At 45.8% G+C, this 19,896-nt stretch overlaps 3 protein-coding genes across 7 annotated transcripts; 1 reads left to right on the top strand and 2 right to left on the bottom strand.

The window, feature by feature from the left end:
• The first annotated feature begins 349 nt into the window (after positions 1–349).
• LOC120644869 (xylanase inhibitor protein 2-like) lies at positions 350–7,400 on the top strand. Of its 4 annotated transcripts, none has more exons than XM_039921601.1 (5): positions 350–651; positions 1,430–1,519; positions 3,204–3,319; positions 4,552–4,679; positions 5,161–5,890. In XM_039921601.1, exons 1-5 carry the CDS (start codon positions 365–367, stop codon positions 5,644–5,646), a joined length of 1,107 nt encoding a protein of 368 aa, XP_039777535.1. In that variant the 5' UTR covers positions 350–364; the 3' UTR covers positions 5,647–5,890. The 4 variants fall into 4 exon arrangements, with proteins under 4 accessions (XP_039777535.1, XP_039777536.1, XP_039777538.1 ...); XM_039921602.1 differs by having other exon boundaries at positions 484–651; positions 4,049–4,679; positions 5,161–7,400; XM_039921604.1 differs by having other exon boundaries at positions 497–776.
• A 2,877-nt stretch (positions 7,401–10,277) lies between these two features.
• LOC120644871 (chromatin-remodeling complex subunit ies6-like) lies at positions 10,278–14,115 on the bottom strand. 2 transcript variants are annotated; one of them, XM_039921606.1, is made up of 4 exons: positions 13,755–14,115; positions 13,171–13,470; positions 12,322–12,389; positions 10,278–10,735 (listed from the first exon to the last, which is right to left on the bottom strand). In XM_039921606.1, the coding sequence occupies exons 2-4, from the start codon at positions 13,343–13,345 to the stop codon at positions 10,631–10,633; spliced, it is 348 nt and encodes a 115-aa protein (XP_039777540.1). In that variant the 5' UTR covers positions 13,346–13,470; positions 13,755–14,115; the 3' UTR covers positions 10,278–10,630. The 2 variants fall into 2 exon arrangements, with proteins under 2 accessions (XP_039777540.1, XP_039777539.1); XM_039921605.1 differs by having other exon boundaries at positions 10,278–10,730.
• Positions 14,116–15,355: 1,240 nt separating this feature from the next.
• Positions 15,356–17,738, bottom strand: LOC120646355 (probable methyltransferase PMT2). Its single transcript, XM_039922958.1, has 4 exons — positions 17,082–17,738; positions 16,103–16,980; positions 15,946–16,023; positions 15,356–15,810 (listed from the first exon to the last, which is right to left on the bottom strand). The coding sequence occupies exons 1-4, from the start codon at positions 17,736–17,738 to the stop codon at positions 15,525–15,527; spliced, it is 1,899 nt and encodes a 632-aa protein (XP_039778892.1). The 3' UTR covers positions 15,356–15,524.
• Positions 17,739–19,896: the final 2,158 nt, after the last annotated feature.

Here is a 19,896-nt window from a genome sequence, read left to right as displayed (position 1 = left end):
TTAACTAAAACTACCGCAACACATGCTTGGACTAAGCCTTCTTAAATTCGCTTACTTTTAGATATACTCCTACCGTTTAGTTGAAAGCATATTTCTTTACCTACAATAACAATCTTAATAACCTAATAAAATTAGTAAATTTTTCTCTAGCAAAGTTTTTTTAATAGGATTCCAGAAATCTTGGTTTACATGCCAACGTGGCACAACAGCCACATGTCGACCTGGCTGGGACCAATTTCCCATCCCCATCCCAATCCACGGAGCTCATTCATCGTTCAGTCCCGATCCAATCCTACCAGAGCTTTTTCCTCATCCATATCGGCGTCGACCCAGGGAATTCCCGTGGCCGGTGGGGCCGGCGGCGATGCCACGTGTCACCGCGCTGCCGCCTGGGTCACCCAAGTGTGCGGGTGGGTGGCCGCCACACGCTCCCTGCGCCCGCGCCCGCGTGCGTGTGCTCGCCTCCCTAGTCCCTCCCCTCCCCGAGGCTCCCCCCACGCACCAGCTCCCCACTCCCCCAGGTAGCCGTCCCCTGCACCTGCCCTGTCCGCGCCCATCCATCCGGCCAACCTCCATCTCTGGCCGTCAGCCGCCTCGCCGGCCGCCGCGGACCATCCGGCTGGGTATCAAGATCTGTCGAGGCCGATCGAGGTACCCGCGCCGCAAAGAAAGATCGTTTCTTGATCTGAATTTGGGTGGGCGTGGGGGGATCGAAGCTTGGTTCTTTGCGCGGGCATGATTCAGTTGGTACGGAGTAGGGAGGGGGGTAGTAGAAGGTGGGTTAGTTTCTTGAGGTGTCTAGGTTGTTAATTTAGATGAATTCATTCATTGCGAAAGCTGGTACCTCGATATCGGTATTGGATAGGTTGCACAGTTCTTGGTTTAGCTGCTGCGGCGGGAGAGAAAGAAGATGATGTCCTGATGAGGCTTTTAGGGAGAAGGGGCTGTTCATCGTGTTCATGTGCTGTTTGCTGTGTTACAGTTTTTTTTTTTTTGCTTTGAAATATCTGGATTGGTAAAGTTGACCAACCATATTTGATAGGCTATTAGAGCAATTGTTATTAATAGCAGTTAGTAAAGGTAGCCATAGCCATACCGAGTTGTTGATGCAGGTTCAGATCGATTTTTGTGTTGTTGGTCTGATCCTTGTCCAAAGTCCACACATAACCTTTATTTCTTGATGTGATTATGTGCGACCCATATCTGGTTCGTATTTCTTTTTTAGGAGTTTAAAAGTTTATTTCTTTGTGGTATTGTGAATAATTGATAATGCTGTGGTATAGCTTCCCATCAAACCCCAGGGTTTGTTTTAAGTGGATTAAATTTGGTGTTCTAATGGCTCGCAGGCTTGTGGCCTGTATTAGCTGATCTTGTTGTTACACTTGGTTTCATCTGTTTTTATTGCTTAATTACTCATTTTGTGATACAGGAGCATTAATCTGGGTATGGTGGCTGACACAGAAAGCTCAAATTCACTGCCTGGAAGTTCAAATGCTGCTGTTGAGATGCCTGTTCATGGGTTAGCCTCTAATTATATGATAACTTGATAAGTAATACTTATTTCAAAGCAATAATTATTGTTCTTTTTTACAGTATGGCTGATTAGTCTATGACACGCTCACACGCATGGCCGTACCTGTTCCCATTTTAGATCATCTCCCGACTCTAGTTGCATGTATCTTTCTGAGATTATGAATTTTTCTGTAGAGTCTAAAGTATATAACTATAAAGGCACAGAAAATTATCATGAACTACAATGCAGATGAACCTAAGTCCATTTACTACTTCATAGCTGCTAGTCAATTACATATCTTGGGTGATTGTGGCAGAGAAAACACTTGCATTCAAAATGCTAATGTCCATCAGATAATTACAATATCCTCACATTCTTCATCTGATCTGCTGCAAGCTACACATGATTAAAATGGGCATTGTTCATTCATGCACAATATAAGGTAGGCTGATCTGTGAATAGATGTTTCAAAATCCTCAAAAAAGTATTTTAAGGTTAAATCTTGCATTTCTGTTCAACCTTCTAGTTTGACTTAGTTTGCTTCTTCACTATAGTTTTTTTTTTCTAGTTCCTCTGCTGCTTGCTTATTTTCCATGTCATATGGAGTTGGCCAGTAAAGGGCCACAACTTGAATGAAACTTATGATCTAAGAGGTAGAGAGATGCAAAATGTATGCTAGTAGCTACTGTAGCCTCATAAGTAAAGCAGGATCATTTGGTCCCATAGGCTTGTCATTTTCAACTGCACGCATATAAAAGCGAGACTAGTCAACAATTTAAGTTGTGTGTTTGATTTTTCTTCCTGGTTTTTTAACCCTTTTATCTCTTTTTTTAAGCAAAGCAATCCTTTTATCTGAACTCACAACAAAATTTGAAAGGGAAAGTTCCCTGCATACTCCCTCCGTTCTTTTTTATATGACACCATTGACTTTTTTCTTCAACTTTGACCAACATTATTTAATTAATCAGTTAGTTAAATGAAATGAAATGAGTACCTTTACGTCTATTATCAAGAGTCTCTTGAATCTAACTTGAAGATTTGGCTATTTGCATAAATATTTGTAGAAAAGACGAATAGTCAAACGAAGAAAAAAAAGTCAATGGTGTCATATATTTAAGAACGGAGGGAGTACAAAGCATAACTCACATGTATACTGAAGCGAGCAGAAGAAACCATGTAGGAGTAAAAAGACTGTAGGACAAGAGCTGTGCAGATGGGTTCCTGCACTTTAACCCGTGGTAGGACCCTGGGCTCTGGGACGAGTCATATAAGAGGTTTACAGTTTGGCATCTTTTGAATGAACTTTATACATCACCCCTTGCCACATTAGAATGAGGTATATCAACCATGGTAGTTGTTTCCAGCATGTATTATTTTACATCTCAATCAGGTTGGCAAATCAAAGAAAAAAGTGTTAATTTGCAATTTTTATATGATTCTGACACTGAGAATATGTTCTGTTTGAAGTTGATATTTCGGTATCTCTTGGAGTTCAGATTTACCTAACCTCAAACTGCCAATAATTCTAAATGGGCTATTTTTGCATTTCAGCATTTAGATTATTCTGAACTATAATGCTGTCCATTCTTTTCATACTTATTTGTTCTAGTAGTGTACCCCTTCACTCAGCCTACCCATTTTAATGCAGCTGCATTTTTTCCCCTGTTTCCTGGACAAATTTATGCTGCAGGTCTCTTGATCAAAGATCTCAGGAAAAGACTCCAAAGAAAACTCATAAGGCTGAACGAGAGAAGCTCAAGCGTGATCAGTTGAATGAGCTTTTTCTTGAGCTCGGCAGTATGCTAGGTTAGTACAATATACGCCACCTATTGACTATCTGTTATAGAATTACTTTACTCTCTTGAGAAAGATACCAGTATCTGCATTTAGATTCCATCATTCTGTTCTTCACTTGGGATCATCTGTTAATGGCAGCCAGGACACGTGCACTTTCAGTGAGGAGTGAAATTATAAATTAAATTAACTTATATTCTCTTTTTAGGATGCAGTGCATAGTATATCTGCACCATTTTGTATGTTAATGTGTCACCTTGGAGAACTCATCTGATTTTCCATTCTTGTCTAAAAGGTCTACTGAATCCATTCCTTAAAATTTCTCAAAAAAAAACTTGAGTGCTCCACAACATGTTAATGTTACTCCGAGAACAAACACCAACTTCTTATTTAGACCCTACAGAGCTTTTTTTATTGGTTCTGAAAATTATTTGCAATCCTTTGCTTCTATATACTGCTTTCGTTCTCCCTCTTTTATGGATCATCATACTATTGCGTCTTCATGAATAAACCATGCCATTAAGGATATTTTTGTGTCATCTACTCGTCTTACACATCAGCATGCTAGCACCATCTGTGCTGAGTGTGTTTGTGATTGTTGCCATGCAAAGAACTGCTGATTTGGCTGCCAAAATGCAACTTCTAAATTTGCTACTGCTTCAAAGTTAATGTATGTTTCTTATTAAAAAATTAATGTGTGTTTAAACTATTAATGTTATGCTGTGATTTTGAATGGAACAGCACTTCAGCCTGTTCGGCTGGGCATAAGTGGCTGGGCTGGAGCTGCCAGCCAACCAGCTCCAGCCAGAACCGCCCTGCCGCCCTGCCTGTCTCTCGCCGCCCGCCCACGGCTGCCGTCGCTGCTGCCGCCCACCGCTGTAGTGCCTGCGGCCCTGCCTGTCCCTCACCGTCCGCCCACAGCTGCAGTCACTGCTTCCATTCCATCAGCCGGCTCCAGCAGCAGCTCAAGCACAGCCACTTATGCCCAGCCGAACAAGCGCTCAGAAAATTGTTGCTGATGTACCATGCAGTCGTCTATTCTGATGGGAGTGCCATCTGCTCAACGGCATACTTATGATGCTATCTGCTTTGCATCATGCGCCATAAAATATTATTGCATAATCATTATCGTGTCGTCCTGTTGTTTGCAGAACATTGCCTTAGTTTTACAGTTTTGTACGTTAGGGTTGTTGGTTTGGCTATAAATAACTAAGGCACTGATCAACACAGTTCTGCTATTACAGATCTTGATCGACAAAATACAGGAAAAGCTACAGTAGTAGGTGATGCTGCGCGAGTACTGCGAGATCTGGTCACTCAAGTAGAATCTCTCAGAAAGGAACAATCTGCTCTCCTATCGGAACGTCAATATGTGAGTTCCCTAATTCAAGCATTTATATATTCTTGATAAAAAAATTTTTAAACATGCTATATGCTGCATGAATTCTTCTGTTTCTCAAAGGATGGATACAAATTATAGACCAACCCTAAGGAGTTTAATGTACACTTTTTAAAATCAATAAATTATCTACTGAATACTTTCCTGTTCAGAAGGATAAACATATAGCTTGAGTCGTTCTTCTAAAAGTAGGACATATTATCTTTTGTGAATCCTTATAGTATGCGGCCGGTTTATCCTTTATCTAAAAATTGTTTTGTGAATCCAGTCAATGATTCATTGATATTAACTGGAAATGCGAAACTGACTGACATATGACTTTCATTAACATTTCACCATTCTCATTTGAGTTTGTTACACTAATAGCACCACTTGCTTGATGTAGCATTTTGGTAGACGTTTCAGGTTACTATCTGCATTGCACCTGTTAAGCCAAAAATATACTGATTGACAGGTCAGTTCAGAGAAGACCGAGCTGCAAGAGGAGAACGCTACACTCAAATCCCAAATATCAGAACTAGCAAACAAGCTCTGTGTAAGGATGGGGAATAGCAGCCTTGGGATGTCACATCGAGTGGCGAACACGAGAAGTCCTGATCTGGCGACTCACCCCATGCCACATCAGATGTGGAGCAACATTCCTAATATAATCTCGGTGGACATAACACGCCAAATGAATACAGTATCACCGCTGCACAGTCAACATCACTCTGCCAATGATGCTGAAGTTTATGCACCGCGGCCTCAGGAGTTGCAGCTCTTTCCAGGGGCGTCGTCGTCACCAGAGCGTGAAGGTTCCCATCTCAGAAGTGCAGGAGCCACGTCTCCAAGCCTGATCGATTCTTTGCCAAGTCAGCTTTGCTTGAGCCTTACACAATCATCTCAAGATGAACGCACCAGTGATGTATTGGTTGACAGAAAAGAACGACGAAACAGTTAGCAGATTGCTGATAGAGTGATAGATGTTGGAATCAGTATTTGGTGGTAGTGAGATTGTCCTGTAAGGCTGTAAATACCGAGAATCCCTTACTGATTCAGAAATCATGTTATAGATGCCCTGTACTATTCTACAAACTCCCTATGCTCGCCTTTAGTTCTGATGCTGATCATCAAACTGATTCAGACTTAATGTTAATAGTTACTATGCACTCAATTGTGGGTGTGGCTGATGCTTCTTCTGCAAATTTCCAGTCATTTTTTCCTACACTTCTGATACATGCGGATCAAACTTGCATTCCTTTTTTTTAGCACGTACTTGGTGGGGGCGTGAAGCAACGGGGCCCTTCCAAAGTTCCACCCAACCTTTCTGCATGTTTCGTTGTCGGCTCCAGCGGCGGTGGTCAACGTCAACCTCGCCGGCCGGCTACCTGGCAAAGCCGCCATGGTCACCGTTGTTGACCGCCATGGTCAGCATGTGCAAGCTCGTCTAGCGCTGTCCTCCACTCTCTCAGTGGGATGCTTCTGCTGTCGTGTGGCTTAAATACAGGTGCTCCGCGCTTCCATCTCGATCGCATCAGGCACCACCACAGTCACCACAATGGCGGCGTTCCGGCGGCTTCCGTGCAGGCTCCTCCTCGCTCTCCTCTTCTCCGTGCTGGCGGTGGGGTCGTCGCTCGCCGCCACGGGCCCCGGCGACATCGCCGTGTTCTGGGGCCGGAACAAGGACGAGGGCACGCTGCGCGAGGCCTGCGACACGGGCGCCTACACCGCCGTCCTCATCTCCTTCCTCACCGGCTTCGGCGGCGGCGGCGCCAACACCTCCTACTCGCTCGACCTCTCGGGCCACCCGCTCGCCGGCGTCGGCGCCGACATCAAGCACTGCCAGTCCAAGGGCATCCTCGTGCTGCTCTCCATCGGCGGGCCGGCCGCAGCCGGCAACAACGCCAGCCACTCCCTCCCCACGCAGCGGTCCGCCGCGGAGCTCGCCGCCCACCTCTGGGACGCCTACCTCGGTGGCGCCCGCCCCGGCGTGCCCCGCCCGTTCGGCGACGCGGCGCTCGACGGCGTCGACTTTTACATCGACGACCAGCAGGGCGCCGGCCACTACGACGAGCTCGCCAGGCGCCTGAGCGCCCGCGGCCGGAGCTACCGCGGCCGGCCCGGCGGCGTGACGCTGACGGCGACGGTGCGGTGCGCGTACCCGGACCCCGGCCTCGCGGCGGCGCTCGCGACGGGGCTCTTCGCCCGCGTCCACGTCCGGCTCTACGGCGGCGACCTGCGGTGCGAGTGGGGGCAGTTCGACTCGTGGAACAAGTGGGCGGCGGCGTACCCCGGCAGCCGGGTGTTCGTCGGCGTGGTGGCGTCGCCGGAGGCGGACCAGGACGCGTACCTGTTCCAGAAGGACCTCTACTACGGCATCCTGCAGTTCGCCGAGAAGGTGCCCAACTACGGCGGCCTCATGATCTGGGACAGGTACTACGACAAGATCAACCACTACATCAGCAGCAGCTAATTAAACCTCAATTCCGATTTCCGACCATGTCCACTCAGCTAAACTTCAGCTCAATCTCTTCTAGTAATGATCACTCAACAAGTGTGTTATGCACAAAATAAAATGGAGGAAGAAGAATAAACTGTTATGGAACAGGGCGTGTATATCATGCATGTGTTCAATGTTTCTTGTGACTTTATTTCTATGGAAACTTCAATCCGGGTCATCGGATCAACATCCAAGGGGCATGGGAGATTGAGTAATATTACAATCTGGACTCACCCTTGGATTGGGTAATCACACTTTTGTAAATCCCTCTCCCACCCCCTTGCGCCCCTCTCCTTGGATATTGATCCGATGACCCAGATTAAAATTTTTATAGTTTGCACGAAGAGATTGGTTTATTTCTATGGACAGATCATGATCCGATCTGGCTACCTATTTTCTTTTTGGCTTTGAACTGAGGCGAGATAGATGTACCATCATATGGATTTAATCATTGTAATGCGCAAATATGATAAGAGTGAAAATGACCGAACGAGTGGTAAGTTCACGTACGGGAAAAAGCTTGGTGTAGGCCCGGGGCTCAACAATGGTGAAGAGTGGGAGATGGCTCCCAGCACTATCCAAATTTGCAAATTCATGGTGATTCGGGGGCAGATTCATCAATCCACTACAAATGTGGATGTGGAAGACAAACGGATGGAGCACGTGTTGGACTTAAAAGAGTAAAGTGCATCACTGCTTGCCTGTTTGGTAGAGCTCCATCTGATTCCGATTCTTTACGGGAGCTGATTCAAGAGAAACTAGTTTTTTCAGCTCCTGCTCAGCAGATAATCAGCTCTGGGAGCTCTGCCAAAAACACCCTAAATTTGTACGATTGTTCCACCCCGGTGATAATCCAAGTGACACAGGCGAACAAGCTTTGGGTGCCAATTCTACAACTATTCATTGAGGGCTTGATTCTACAATTTCTTAGGGCTTTGCATTATACTTTCAGTACAGGTATATTGTCCTACTTCTAGTTTTAAATTCTACAGTTGCCCTTTTATAGCATCAGAGTAACAAGCTCCGTGATGAATATGTATAATGCTCATGTAAGAAACTTGCAATAACCTTCCAACTTCACATGAAGACTCATTTACCGGCCAAAACTTATTGTATGGAGAGAAAAAAATCACCAATGGAGCTTACATTCCAAATCATGCATTTCCTATCGCCTATAGCTATGACACTTGGGTCCTAGTATAGGATTTCCCAATAGGACCAGCATCCTGTTTACATGAAGCTGGCCCAGCTACCAAGCACTTAATCATGCTTTTCTTTTCACCTTTCATGTTTTTGGAATGGAGAAATCCATTTGAGGGGACATTCATGCATATATTGTTAAAACTTTTCGCATATATACACACCCACAATAGGTGCACTTACTTGAGCCATCAGATTGCCTGAGTTGATTTGGAAGTTACTTTCTTCTAGCACTTCTCAGCGATGTTGACCCTACCTTCCATGAGTGTCTGGAGTGTCCAGGTAAATTGAGGGTGCATCTCGTAGTGAGACATTGGAGAAAGCCAAATATTTGCACCACCACAAAATCATCAGAGTAGTGCGAAAGCATCTCCCAGATCACACAAAGGTTGGTGAAGCCCAAGAAAAAATGCATAACGAAATAAGAAAAAGGAGGCCACACATCATATATCTTTGTATACATGTCTATCTTTTGAAGTGCTAGCTATCACCACTATTTTGGATCAGCTGACAACTGCTGTGCTCTTCTTTGTAGATTGCAAAGGGTGTTTGCTCGTGCTGCCTTGGCCTCTTCTGAGTCCCAGGGCTGCACTTGCTCTGGTGATTGCGCAAGCCGGTAGTGCTATTGGTGCTGTTGTAGTTGAAGGTCCTGTGGCAAACATTCAGCCCGCACGACCTTCCATCGATGAAGGTGGGTATGAAGTCATCCCACACCTTCCACGTAAGCCTTTTATTTAGCCTTGTTGTGCAGAACAGCAGGCTAGGGATGCTGCCAGTGCTCACTTCTTGTTCAACTAATTCATTGTTCACATTGTCAACCACATCTTCCATGCCTAGGAATCAAGAAAAACTATTTATGAATATAAACAAACATGAGAAAATTTAAAAAAATTATGCTGCTATTTCAACATTGTCCAAAGACAATCAAGCAGAATTATGTTCCATAAGCTAACTAAATAAATTGTCATGCATATAAATACTGAGCATACATGAGGAGTGCAAGACTAAATATGGGTGTGGGACACAATGTGTAAGAAGAAAGCTATGTTCGTAGAACAACATTAATAATACAGAACTTTCAAAATCTGAGGGAATAATCTGAATAGAAGATATCAATGAATAACAGGTAACACAGGCATCATATCTCTCATCAGATTTTTTTTTGGAGATTATATCTCTCATCAGATAAACTCAGACATCTGCTCTGTATTTTCAAAATTAGTGCGATTGGACCCAAGTGGCATGTTTGGGTTCAATTTAAGGTCTAGAAGATACTGGAATCACTTTAGTATCTTCTACATTGGGCTCGAAGATAGGCCCAGATTCCAGTCATTCATAAAATTAGGTCATGCTAGCGTCTTCATACTTAGGTCCTGTACAGAATGGAATCGAGTGCACATTATTATTTTTTTGGTTACCGAAGGAGAGCACAAGATGGTGAATGTATCGTGCTGATTGTTCTGAAGTTTCTGTGCGAGTATTTGATTGGTGAGCATCTTGCGAGCAAGAACCTCCAACATGGAGTGACAAGATTACCGGCCGCATAATAGTTATGAAAAGTGCTACTACATTATTACTACTTGCACTTGTGATTATCGGCTGTAGTAATGTATACCAACTGCTGCATCATCAAATGCGATTGCATTTGCCTAATTCATTTTCAGATGTTTGAATTAGAGTCTCAAAAAGCTTCCTGTGACTTTAACCGTTTCAAAATAAAAAAAGTTGTGTTATATAAGCGTGCAAGAGGTCTCGGGTGTTGTCAGAATTGCAAAATGTAAATTGATTTGGATGTGGCTGAGATTGGAATCATAAGATGTTAACTACAGAAATCATATAACTGCAAATTTCATTGACTAGAATTGTATAATCAGCCCCACTAATCCAGGTCGTAAAATGTAAAACCATACAATAGAATTGAGATTTTGAGAACCATATCCCAGATTGTGGCATTAACATCTTACAAAACAAAAAAATTAGGTATGAATTGAATATAGCACATAGATACCACATAATTCGCCTACAGCAGAGAACATACTTAAACATCAATTCGCAATCTTCAGTATGAAAAATACAAAGCAGGATGTAATCACATAGGCAATCCCTGATATACAAGAGCAAGGAAGAAAGATCCGTTTAAAAGGATTCAGAAACAGCCTCCTCCGTACATAGTAAAGAGTGGTGCAACAAGACTTATCCATGTTCAGGGATTGCTATCTCAGTATAACTGCTGCATTTCTCAAGGTCAGATACCTTTGGACGTATTCATCGGGAAGCATCCTGATCTGCTTGAACACATCTGGATCTGCATAGCGCAGCTTTGTCCTCGGATCCATATACGGTGCCTGCACTGAGAAATTTAGTTCACTTGCCCCTTGGCAGCCAAAGAGTAAACAGAGAATGCAGCAGTAGGGAATGACAAGTTTGATAAAAAAAATAGCAACACAAATAAGTTTGTCCAGATTCTTCTTTCTAGAATTCTGTTTCACTAGGGATTATTGTCCACTGTTCAACCAGAACAGGCTAGGCCATTGCTCATTGGCTAGGACAGGACTGCGCAACTCAGCCAAATTAAAACATAGATGTCAGTGGAGGCCTGAGGATATCCAAAGCACAGACTATTAATATCAAGGAACTGCAATAAAGCTTCTACATGACATCATCTAAGGATGTCCAATATACAGGTTATTAACATCATAGGAGTTGAAGTTCATCAAGGTTTTAAATCTCCCGCTATAGCTATTTGAGGCATGGTACCGCTATTTAAACTCATGTGTAATTTAGCCGCTATAGCCTCATTTAGCCCGCTATTAGCTGTTTTTTTGAGTCCAGCCGCTAAATCTCTTATCCCACTATTTAGAATCATGAAGTTTATACATTATGTCACTCTATGAGTACTGAGTTGATGCCAAACAAGTTAGTAAAAAAGTCTAGAAAAAATAGACAAAATACTTGCCATTAAACAAAGTGCACTAAAAAATGATGTTCAATAATTTCAACAGCTAACTGCAAAATGTCAGAATTTAGATAGTCAAACCAGCAATCAATTATCACTTAAATTTGAAGACATACAAAATATGCACAAAATCTTGTATCATAAGGGTTCCAACACAGACTAGCAACTTATAGATACAGGTGACTAACTTGTATGAAATGACTGCCAGGAACCTATAATTGCCTAGTCATTCTAATCTAGCGCTACAAACTCCTAACAGTTCCTAGTCTAGCACTATCATGTACAGGTTTTCTTTCTCATGGCTTCCACACACAAAAAATATAGTAAAACAAAAAGTCATACTGTGTGAGTCCTAATCAGAGGTTTCATGAAGGTGGAAATACAAGCTCAAAAGAGTATCATGATAGACACATTCTCAAAACACCCATCGTCAACTTCACAGCTCCCAAAGAAGAAAATCATACACATTTTCAAAAGAAAAAAGACATGCAAGGCTTCTTTAACATAATAGTCCACTGTTCAAAACTCAAAAAGCACCAGAATTGACAAACATACTACTAAAAGTTTTGTTTTTCTTAGCTCTAGCTTCTTATAAGCTACCCATTTGTCTTTCTTCCAACCCAGCTAATTATTGCACATAGTGTAAAGAAAGATCAGCTTTTATGTCCTACATACAAGTATTAAACAGGTCCCATGCGGATAATACAATTACATATCAGATCACAAGTTAGCACTACATCAATATACAGAAATACAGAATGGCTGGTATTGGTAGTAATCCCTCCTTTACTGCAACAAGTAGCACACTGTCTAAACGATCCATAATTTGGAACGGAGGGAGTAGTTAGGAACACAATGTGACATTTTGTTTTTTTCTTCTTCTAATTTGACATTTAAACGCTGAATATAACCATTTAATGACCTTCTCAGATATGTATCCAAAAAGAATCCCAAAAGAACTAATATTAAATTAAACTTACCTCAAAACCTGTTATGTCACAGTATCTCTTTGATGGGTAAATGGATGGGGGCGATTGAATATTCAGATCTGCATAAAACCAAATTGTCACATATGATGTTTGTCTCAAACTAAAAAAACCACATATGCAGCATATTTAAGATAACATCAACCATACAACACTCATCAAAATATCATACAGGATTACCAGAGGCCATATTCTTCAGTACATGATATTATCTAAAAACTACAAATGACAAGAATAAAAACATGTCAATTTTTCTAGTACCATCAATGACAGTTTCTGGATTTTTAATATTTGATACTAAGGACAGTTTTCTGCTGATTTTTCATGTCACGAGCTTTCCAATAATATAAAATAAAATGAGAAAGCGACAATTTATATTTGTTCTCAACAATTTATTACAAGGTTCCCTCTACAATGGTTAGCAAGAACCGAAAAATTTTATCAGTTTACATCAAAGATCTCGACATTATTAATTGTATTGACATTCTACAAAAGAATTGTAATGATGACATTAACCTAATGCTTTGTGTGTGAACAGTTGAGCAGTTACTCTAAAGACAAATTTCAATATGATATGAAGCTCTTTTTCTTTACTAAAACACATGCATCCACCAGCCATGAAGAGTAATAGAGCATGATCTAAATCTAACAAGTTTTATTTAAGGTAAAGTAACCCAAATAAACATGGAGAACGGAAGGGAAACACCGAAACAGGAGATTTGCAAAGACAAAGGAGGCAGCAAAGCCTAAGCACGGCCATAGCGCACAATAATCGAGCAAATCTACCAGAACTCAGATGGGGTATCCAATCTGAGAAGAAAGGGTGGATCGGACGGGGCTCACAGTTGGGGCGGTCGGGGGGCATGGAGGAGGCATCTGCGGCCTGGAGGAGGTGACGGAGGTGTTTCCACTGGCGCCCCCGGGACTGGCCCTTGGGATACTTGTCCGCCGTCTGCACCTTCTTGAAAGGCAGCGACGGCGCCAACACCATCTCCATCCTCACCACCTCCGACTCCATCCTCTTATACTCTCCCGCGCCGGCGAGGCGGAGCAGGATGAGACCAAGTCTCCAGCGGTTCCTTCGCTTTGGGCTCTAGGCGACGGGGGTTGCCGGCGAGCAGTGGCGGAGCTAGAACCTCACGGCTGGGTATTCCACGTACATAAAAAAGTTCCATGTAAATGTGCGATAGTAATAAACAAAGTACAAAGTCTAAGCATAGTGGTCTCTATTAATTAAGAAAAAAAATACAAAACATCAAAGCAGGCTCAAAGCTACTAATAAAAAAAATGTAACTCTACAATGCAAATATGCTATTGCTAGCACCATTCTTCTTCACCTATGTTACAAGAATCCAATGCAACAAAAAATCAGAAAATGAAATCTTAACTTTTTACTTTGAAGAATGCTCTGACATTGGTGTGCTCACCTTGCGGCCTTGCCTCAAGCAGCACGGCAAGCCGGAGACGAACCGAGGCCGTCGTGGCGCGCGGGTGGCCGGCAGTAAGCGCCGGGCTCGCCGTCGTCGTCGCCTGCCGGTCGCCAAAGTCGGGATGCTTGCCGCTAGGGCTAGGCTCAGCCGCGTCCGCGCGTGCCCTCGTAGCCACAGCAGCGGCAAGGCGCGACCGCCGACCGGCGACGGCCGAGCGCCGAGGGGAGACCGGGAGGGGAGGCCGACCGCCGTTCTTGGTCGGTCGCCGTTCCGCGTCGCCGCCTGGAGGAGAGCGATGCGATTTGGGGGAGAGGCCGCTAGCAAGCCAAGAAAGAGGAAACAGGATGTGACCTTTTTTTTTTTTCCTTTGGTGCCTTGGTGGGCTGACTATCGCTGCTTTTCTATTAGGCTTTGGGCTTGGGCCACCAGTACATTAATGAGCTGCAGAATTTGGGTCACCATTACGTCAAACCAACACGCCACGAGTCTGTTCATGTGCCGCCATTCCTATATATATCTTCCGATCTTCCGGTAGTTTTTAGTTTCCATATCTTCCAGTATTGGGATTCATGCAAACAACAGCCCTTGGACCCACCTCAACCCTAGCTCTCTCTCTCTCCCAACTTTCTCTCCCCACCGCCTGTGCTGACGCCGCCCCTGCCTGCCTCCGCGCGCTGCGCCACTGCCGCCTGCCTCTGCACCGCCCCGCCGCGTGCTGCGCTGCCGCCGCCTACCTCTGCGCCGTCCTCATGCCTGCGCCGCCGCCGCCTTGCCATCGCTCACGCCGCCGCTGCCGCCGCCGCGCAGTGAAGAAGCTACATGATGGTTGCTGTTCAACATTTCGATTCCAACATTTCAACATTTTGTGCGTTTAGTTTCAACATTTCATCCATACAATTTCAACATTTTGATAGTCAAATGTTGAACCAGTTTAATAAAATATTGAATTAATCATATGAAAATATTGAATATACTTGCAGTAGGATAATGGATTTTATTGGACTTTAAAGATAAATAATTTATCTATCTTCCAGAAAGAAGCTCCCTTCGTGTGCCGCATCAAGGTCCTGTTCGTCGTAATACGCGTTACTGGGATACGATAAGTCGCCGAAGCGTTTTCCGTTGTAGCGTAGGGGGAGCTGGGCTGTAACTTGCAAAATGGGCCGGTGGCGCCCGACAGATCCACAGTGAGCCGCACAGACCAACAGGGGGCGCTGCGCGGGCGCTGTGCGACGGGTCAGCACGCACCCGCGCGCGCGACCCTGAGCATTTGCGCCGCATCAGAGGATAAAAGTATTTATTTTATTCAATTGATTTTTTTACTTCTAAAAAATTTCAATTTATAATTTCTTAGGCCTTTATGATTTTAAGTTGACCAATCTGAACATTCTTTGAATCATCTTGAAACTTTTCTCAACGCACTTGAATATGCCCTCTCCTGTAGAAAAAAAACAAACTTATGTAACGGTAAAGGGAACATATCTAGTGCAAACCACAACTGAACATAAATCCTGAATGCACTAGATATTTGCACTAGATATGTTCCCAACGATAAACTGCAGAATTCAGAAACGTTTAGCCTTCTACATATTGAACATAAATCCTGAATGCTTCTACCAAATCTTTAATTTTCTTCATCCCTGATGAAATGGAAAAAGAATAACTAGCGCACATTTTGACCTTGGGCTGGCTGACAGAAACCGGAAGCAATCACACGTCCACCCCCATCACCTAAATCCTCTTGCTGGGCCTCATCTCGCTCACCATTCATTCCTCTGAACCCTTGCCTTCCGAAGAGCTGCTCGCGTTCTTCTCCTCCTCCGGCTCCGAGCCCTCGCCGGCGGCGGCGGCGGTCCAGTACCGCTTGACGGCGAAGAGCACCTTCTCGCGGATGTTGGGGCTGTCCTCGTGGTTCGCCATCAGCGTCTTCCACCGCATCCCCTTGGCCGTCCGCTGCACCTTGAGCAGGATCTCCACGTCGTCCCGGAGGATCACCGTGCCCTCGGGCCGCAGGATCCGGTCCATCTCCAGCAGGATGTCCTCCATCTTGCACCTGCTCCGAATTCAGAGATCAAATTTTCAGGAAGAGACACCGTAGTCCACACATTCAGAGAACAGACGGTGAACAAAATTTGAATTTTGTACTAATTTCGTTTTTTGGAAACAGGTGATGAGGTTTTTGATTCACCTGTCCTTGTAGAGGGTGAAGATCCCATTGCCGTGTATCAGGTCGTATGTTCTTGGATAAGTAGAGAACGCTTCACACCTGAAGAAGAATTCAGTAAAAAACAAAAATTACAATTTTCGCGTCAAACTTCAGAATTCAGGTAGCTGCTTTTTATTACCAGTCGTGGTACATGCCGATGAGGCCGCGCTCGTAGACGACGCCGAGGGTGGAGAGCTCGGCGGCGGTCGGCACGACGTTCATGACCCAGGCCTTGGGGGAGAAGATGGCCGCCGCGAAGCCGCCCACGCCGGCGTTCATGTCCATGATGTTCCGGTAGCGCTCGCTGCTGAGCTTGTAGTTCACCTTCTTGTACGCCGCCACGTGCCGCTCCCACCGCCGGTTCTCCTCCGCGTAGGACTCCGCCGTGAGGCCCGGCACGGCCCCGGACGAGATCCGCGGCGGCACGGCCGTGAGCCGCGCCGGGAACGGCTGCAGCTCGCCGGCGCCGGCGCCGGCCGGCGGTGTGACGCACTCATCCATGTTCTTGTACCAGACGTCGTCGGGGTTGGCGGCCTCGTCGCAGGTCCGGACGGCCGCCGGCCTGTCCGGGCACGCGGCGGCGGGGTCCGGCCGCTTCCGCCAGACGCCGACCTCGTTCATCTCCGTGACCTTCTCCCAGCAGAGCGCGGCGGCGTACTCCTCGATCCGCCGCTGCTCGGCGGCGAGGTCCGCCTCCGATCGCTCCCACGCCTTGTGGTTCGCCTTCCAGTTGATCGGCGGGCCCGAGAGCACCCAGTAGCCACCCGGCCGGAGCACGCGGTCGATCTCCATCATGTACATCCCGCCGTTGCCGGCCCAGGGGATGAGGCAGCGGGAGCAGTGCACCATGTCGAAGGCGCGCGGCGGGAAGGGGAGCTTGACGGAGCCGAGGACGCCGATGAAGGCCGGCACGCCGCGCTCGAGCGCGAACTGGACCTGCGCCTCGTGCGAGTCGCGCGGCGCGAAGGACATGGCGATCACGCCGCGGGAGTCCAGGTACGCGCCGAGGCTCGCCACCTGCACACGCACGGATCGACGCCGAGTCAGTCAGGGAAGCCGGCGACGGCGACGACGGCGAGGTCGGCCAAGGTAGGCGAGGCGAGGAGATTATTACGTACGCCGCAGCCTGTGTCGAGGACGGTGCGGACGTGGCCGCCGGCGAAGGGGACGACGGAGGCGAGGCGGTCGATGTACTCGTCGGCGCCGTGGGGGAACTGCGTGCCGCCGCCGGGGAAGCGGAGGACGGCGCCCTCGTACTGGACCCAGTTCTGGACGGCCTTCTCGACGGTGAGGCTCTTGTAGGGCGCGTTGGCGAAGGGGACGAGGTCGCGGCTCCGGGGCCACGGGAACGGCGTCACATAGCCCGGCGGTGCCGGGACCAGGCAGCGCAGCCGCTCGCCGGCGGCGGGGCAGTGGCGCTCCCGGTACACCATGTTCTTGCGGGGGAACTTCATGGCGCGGTCCTGGTCGTGGCAGGGGGTGTGGTCCGCCAGCGCCGCCGCGCACGGCGCGAACAACTCCGGGGCCGCGCCGGCAGCCGCCGCCGACGCGTTCGCGGCGGCGGCGGCGCCGTGGTGCGTCTCGAAGCTGAGCCCCGCGGCGACGGCGCCGGGGCCGCCGCAGGCCGCCTGCCGGTTCACGGCGGCGGCGATGCGGTCGCCCTTGCCGTAGCCGCTGCGCTGCCACGCGCCGAGCACGTAGAAGAAGCAGCACAGCGCCATGGCGACCACCAGGCTCAGCGGGCTCCGCGCCCCCGAGCTGCTCTTGTTCGCCATGGCCGCCTCGCACTCCTCGCCGATCGGATTCGATCAACCAATCTGATGCCATCATCAAGAACAATAATTGCAACAAGAGAAAAGAAACATTTCTGCCTACAAAATGTGATTAATAATGTGCAAATGCGCGATGGATGAATCGATCGGAGTGGAATGTAATACGAACCTTGATTGCGATGCTCACGACTCTAATAATCTGATCGATTAACGATGTGGTAATAAAATCCGAACGCTGTTCTTGCGTTTGATCGAGGGAGGTGAGGAGGAATACGTGACGCGGTTTGTGTCAGGTATGCAGAGTAACGAGAAGGAGAGAGAACCGGATCTTGGAAGCATGGTGAGAGAGAGAAGAGGGCCTAAGAAAAAGGAGTTAGCTCGAACATATATTTTTTTTAAAAAATGGTTGACAAATATATGGCGTCACATTTCGGTCTTATGAAGGAGAAAACGGACGACTGATATGTGCCATCGGATTAGTATCTAGCATCCAAATAAAATGTCAGCCGCCTGACCTGAAGAAGAGTTAGGCCCAACTTCTTTTGCAAAGAACAATTTATGTTCGAGAAGGTATATCAGTGTTCAACTTCATGTTACGTGTGCGCCTTATACCAATCCCTTATTGATCGAAAAATAATTAAAACATTAGTAAAATAGATCATCAACAACATTAATAATATATAGAATGTCACGGTAATATGAGAGATTGATTCAAATAGAGTGAGATTGTTTTGTACCTAGTTTGTTTTAGAAAAAATCATCGAATGCATTGAATAACACTATTCACCTTCTTGTGCGAACAAACAAGGGTCATTTACATGGAGTATCCCATTCAGATTTACCGGACGGCTCTCTAATTTCACCTTCCACCAACATGTCGCTCGAATCTCTGTACGTAAATTAAGTTATAAATTGAAAAATACACACTTACGTTTGATGATTTGAAGCTCAAGCTTGAAGTACAAAAATTAAGGGAAAAAATCAGTTAACCTCATTTGGAGTTATTTATCAACTAATATGTGATGATCCTCCATGCAAGTTCATTTGGTACCATCTTGAATGCACGCATATAGATACTGCCAACCCTTCTGCCCAAGTTCATGCGTTTAAGCTGCAAAATCATAAAAAAGGGCATGCATGTTGCGAAAGATGTGTGTCGTAAATGCTATTTGACACAATCTTTTGACCTGCGGCAAATGCACCCCTTTGTGCATGAATGTTTTTTTTTTGGCGTATTGGTTATTTTGGCTTTGTCTAACATCTGCACTCTGCCACGGTGTGGTTGACAAACCTACTTAATTATGATGATTTCAAGTGCACCCTCAAAATCCACAGAACCCTGTTGATTCTTGATGGAAACATTTAGTGTGTACACTGTACCTTTTCTTCTGCACCAATAACACATGTGTTTACTTGCATTTGGAAAAGCTGCAAAAATCACGTTGTAAGAAAGATATGCTACTTGTGTTTAGACATGAGACCAGTAAGAATCACGTTGAGACAAAAAATTATGGGGTACAACATTCTTCAAATGCCACGTTCCGAAAAAAGAATGTACATATCTGTCATATTGACACAGGGTACAACATTTTTAAATTTCAAGTCGAAGGTACGGCATGCACTCCTCTGCAAAACATTGTAGCATGCTTGTGACTGATGGACCTCTGCTTTATTTTGACTTGTGATTAGTTCATGAGACCTGCACTTGTACCTGCCCGCACAGAAATAAAAAACCGAGGCATTGTTCAAACTCTTCCTGTTGGTTGGGGTGCTATATATGAACAGTCAGAACAGAGTGGTATCCTTGAATTTTTTTTACAAAACGTATCCTTCAATTTTTGCATTTTTGTTAAAACAAAAACCCAAAATATTTACAAAAGGCATCCTAGTTTGAATCGTCAGTATTAATCACTCCAAATGTTTGCAAATACACATTTGAACGCCTGCCTCATATTGCTCAGCCTTTGCGCATGCAGCATCAAGCCATTGATTGGATGTCCGTGCTTATGCTCATGTGTCCAGCATGGGGTCGTCCGATTGTGTCCCTCCAGCACCACGGAATCCCACACGGCGGCTGCCGGTCGACTCATGTTACGCAACTTGCAGTTTTGTCTTTCTGTGAAAAAAACTCTATAATGAAATGTGCAAAGTTTTCAAGCAA

Source organism: Panicum virgatum, chromosome 8K (assembly GCF_016808335.1).
Source record: "Panicum virgatum strain AP13 chromosome 8K, P.virgatum_v5, whole genome shotgun sequence".
Classification (NCBI taxonomy): domain Eukaryota; kingdom Viridiplantae; phylum Streptophyta; class Magnoliopsida; order Poales; family Poaceae; genus Panicum; species Panicum virgatum.
Note: the sequence above shows the minus strand (reverse complement) of the source record. Positions and strands in the feature narration are given on the sequence as shown.

Bases quoted from the DNA above. Each gene is read 5' to 3' on its own strand.
- LOC120644869 (XM_039921601.1), top strand. From the start codon at position 365: ATGCCACGTGTCACCGCGCTGCCGCCTGGGTCACCCAAGTGTGCGGGT. The intron at 652-1,429 runs GTACCCGCGCCG...TTTGTGATACAG, and splicing joins ATCTGTCGAGGCCGATCGAG to GAGCATTAATCTGGGTATGG. The intron at 4,680-5,160 runs GTGAGTTCCCTA...ACTGATTGACAG, and splicing joins TCCTATCGGAACGTCAATAT to GTCAGTTCAGAGAAGACCGA.
- LOC120644871 (XM_039921605.1), bottom strand. From the start codon at position 13,345: ATGGAGTCGGAGGTGGTGAGGATGGAGATGGTGTTGGCGCCGTCGCTG. The intron at 12,390-13,170 runs GTGAGCCCCGTC...GGTTTTATGCAG, and splicing joins GCCCCCCGACCGCCCCAACT to ATCTGAATATTCAATCGCCC. The intron at 10,731-12,321 runs GTAAGTTTAATT...TTCTCAGTGCAG, and splicing joins GTGACATAACAGGTTTTGAG to GCACCGTATATGGATCCGAG.
- LOC120646355 (XM_039922958.1), bottom strand. From the start codon at position 17,738: ATGGCGAACAAGAGCAGCTCGGGGGCGCGGAGCCCGCTGAGCCTGGTG. The intron at 16,024-16,102 runs GTAATAAAAAGC...ATTCTTCTTCAG, and splicing joins ATCGGCATGTACCACGACTG to GTGTGAAGCGTTCTCTACTT. The intron at 15,811-15,945 runs GTGAATCAAAAA...AATTCGGAGCAG, and splicing joins TTCACCCTCTACAAGGACAG to GTGCAAGATGGAGGACATCC.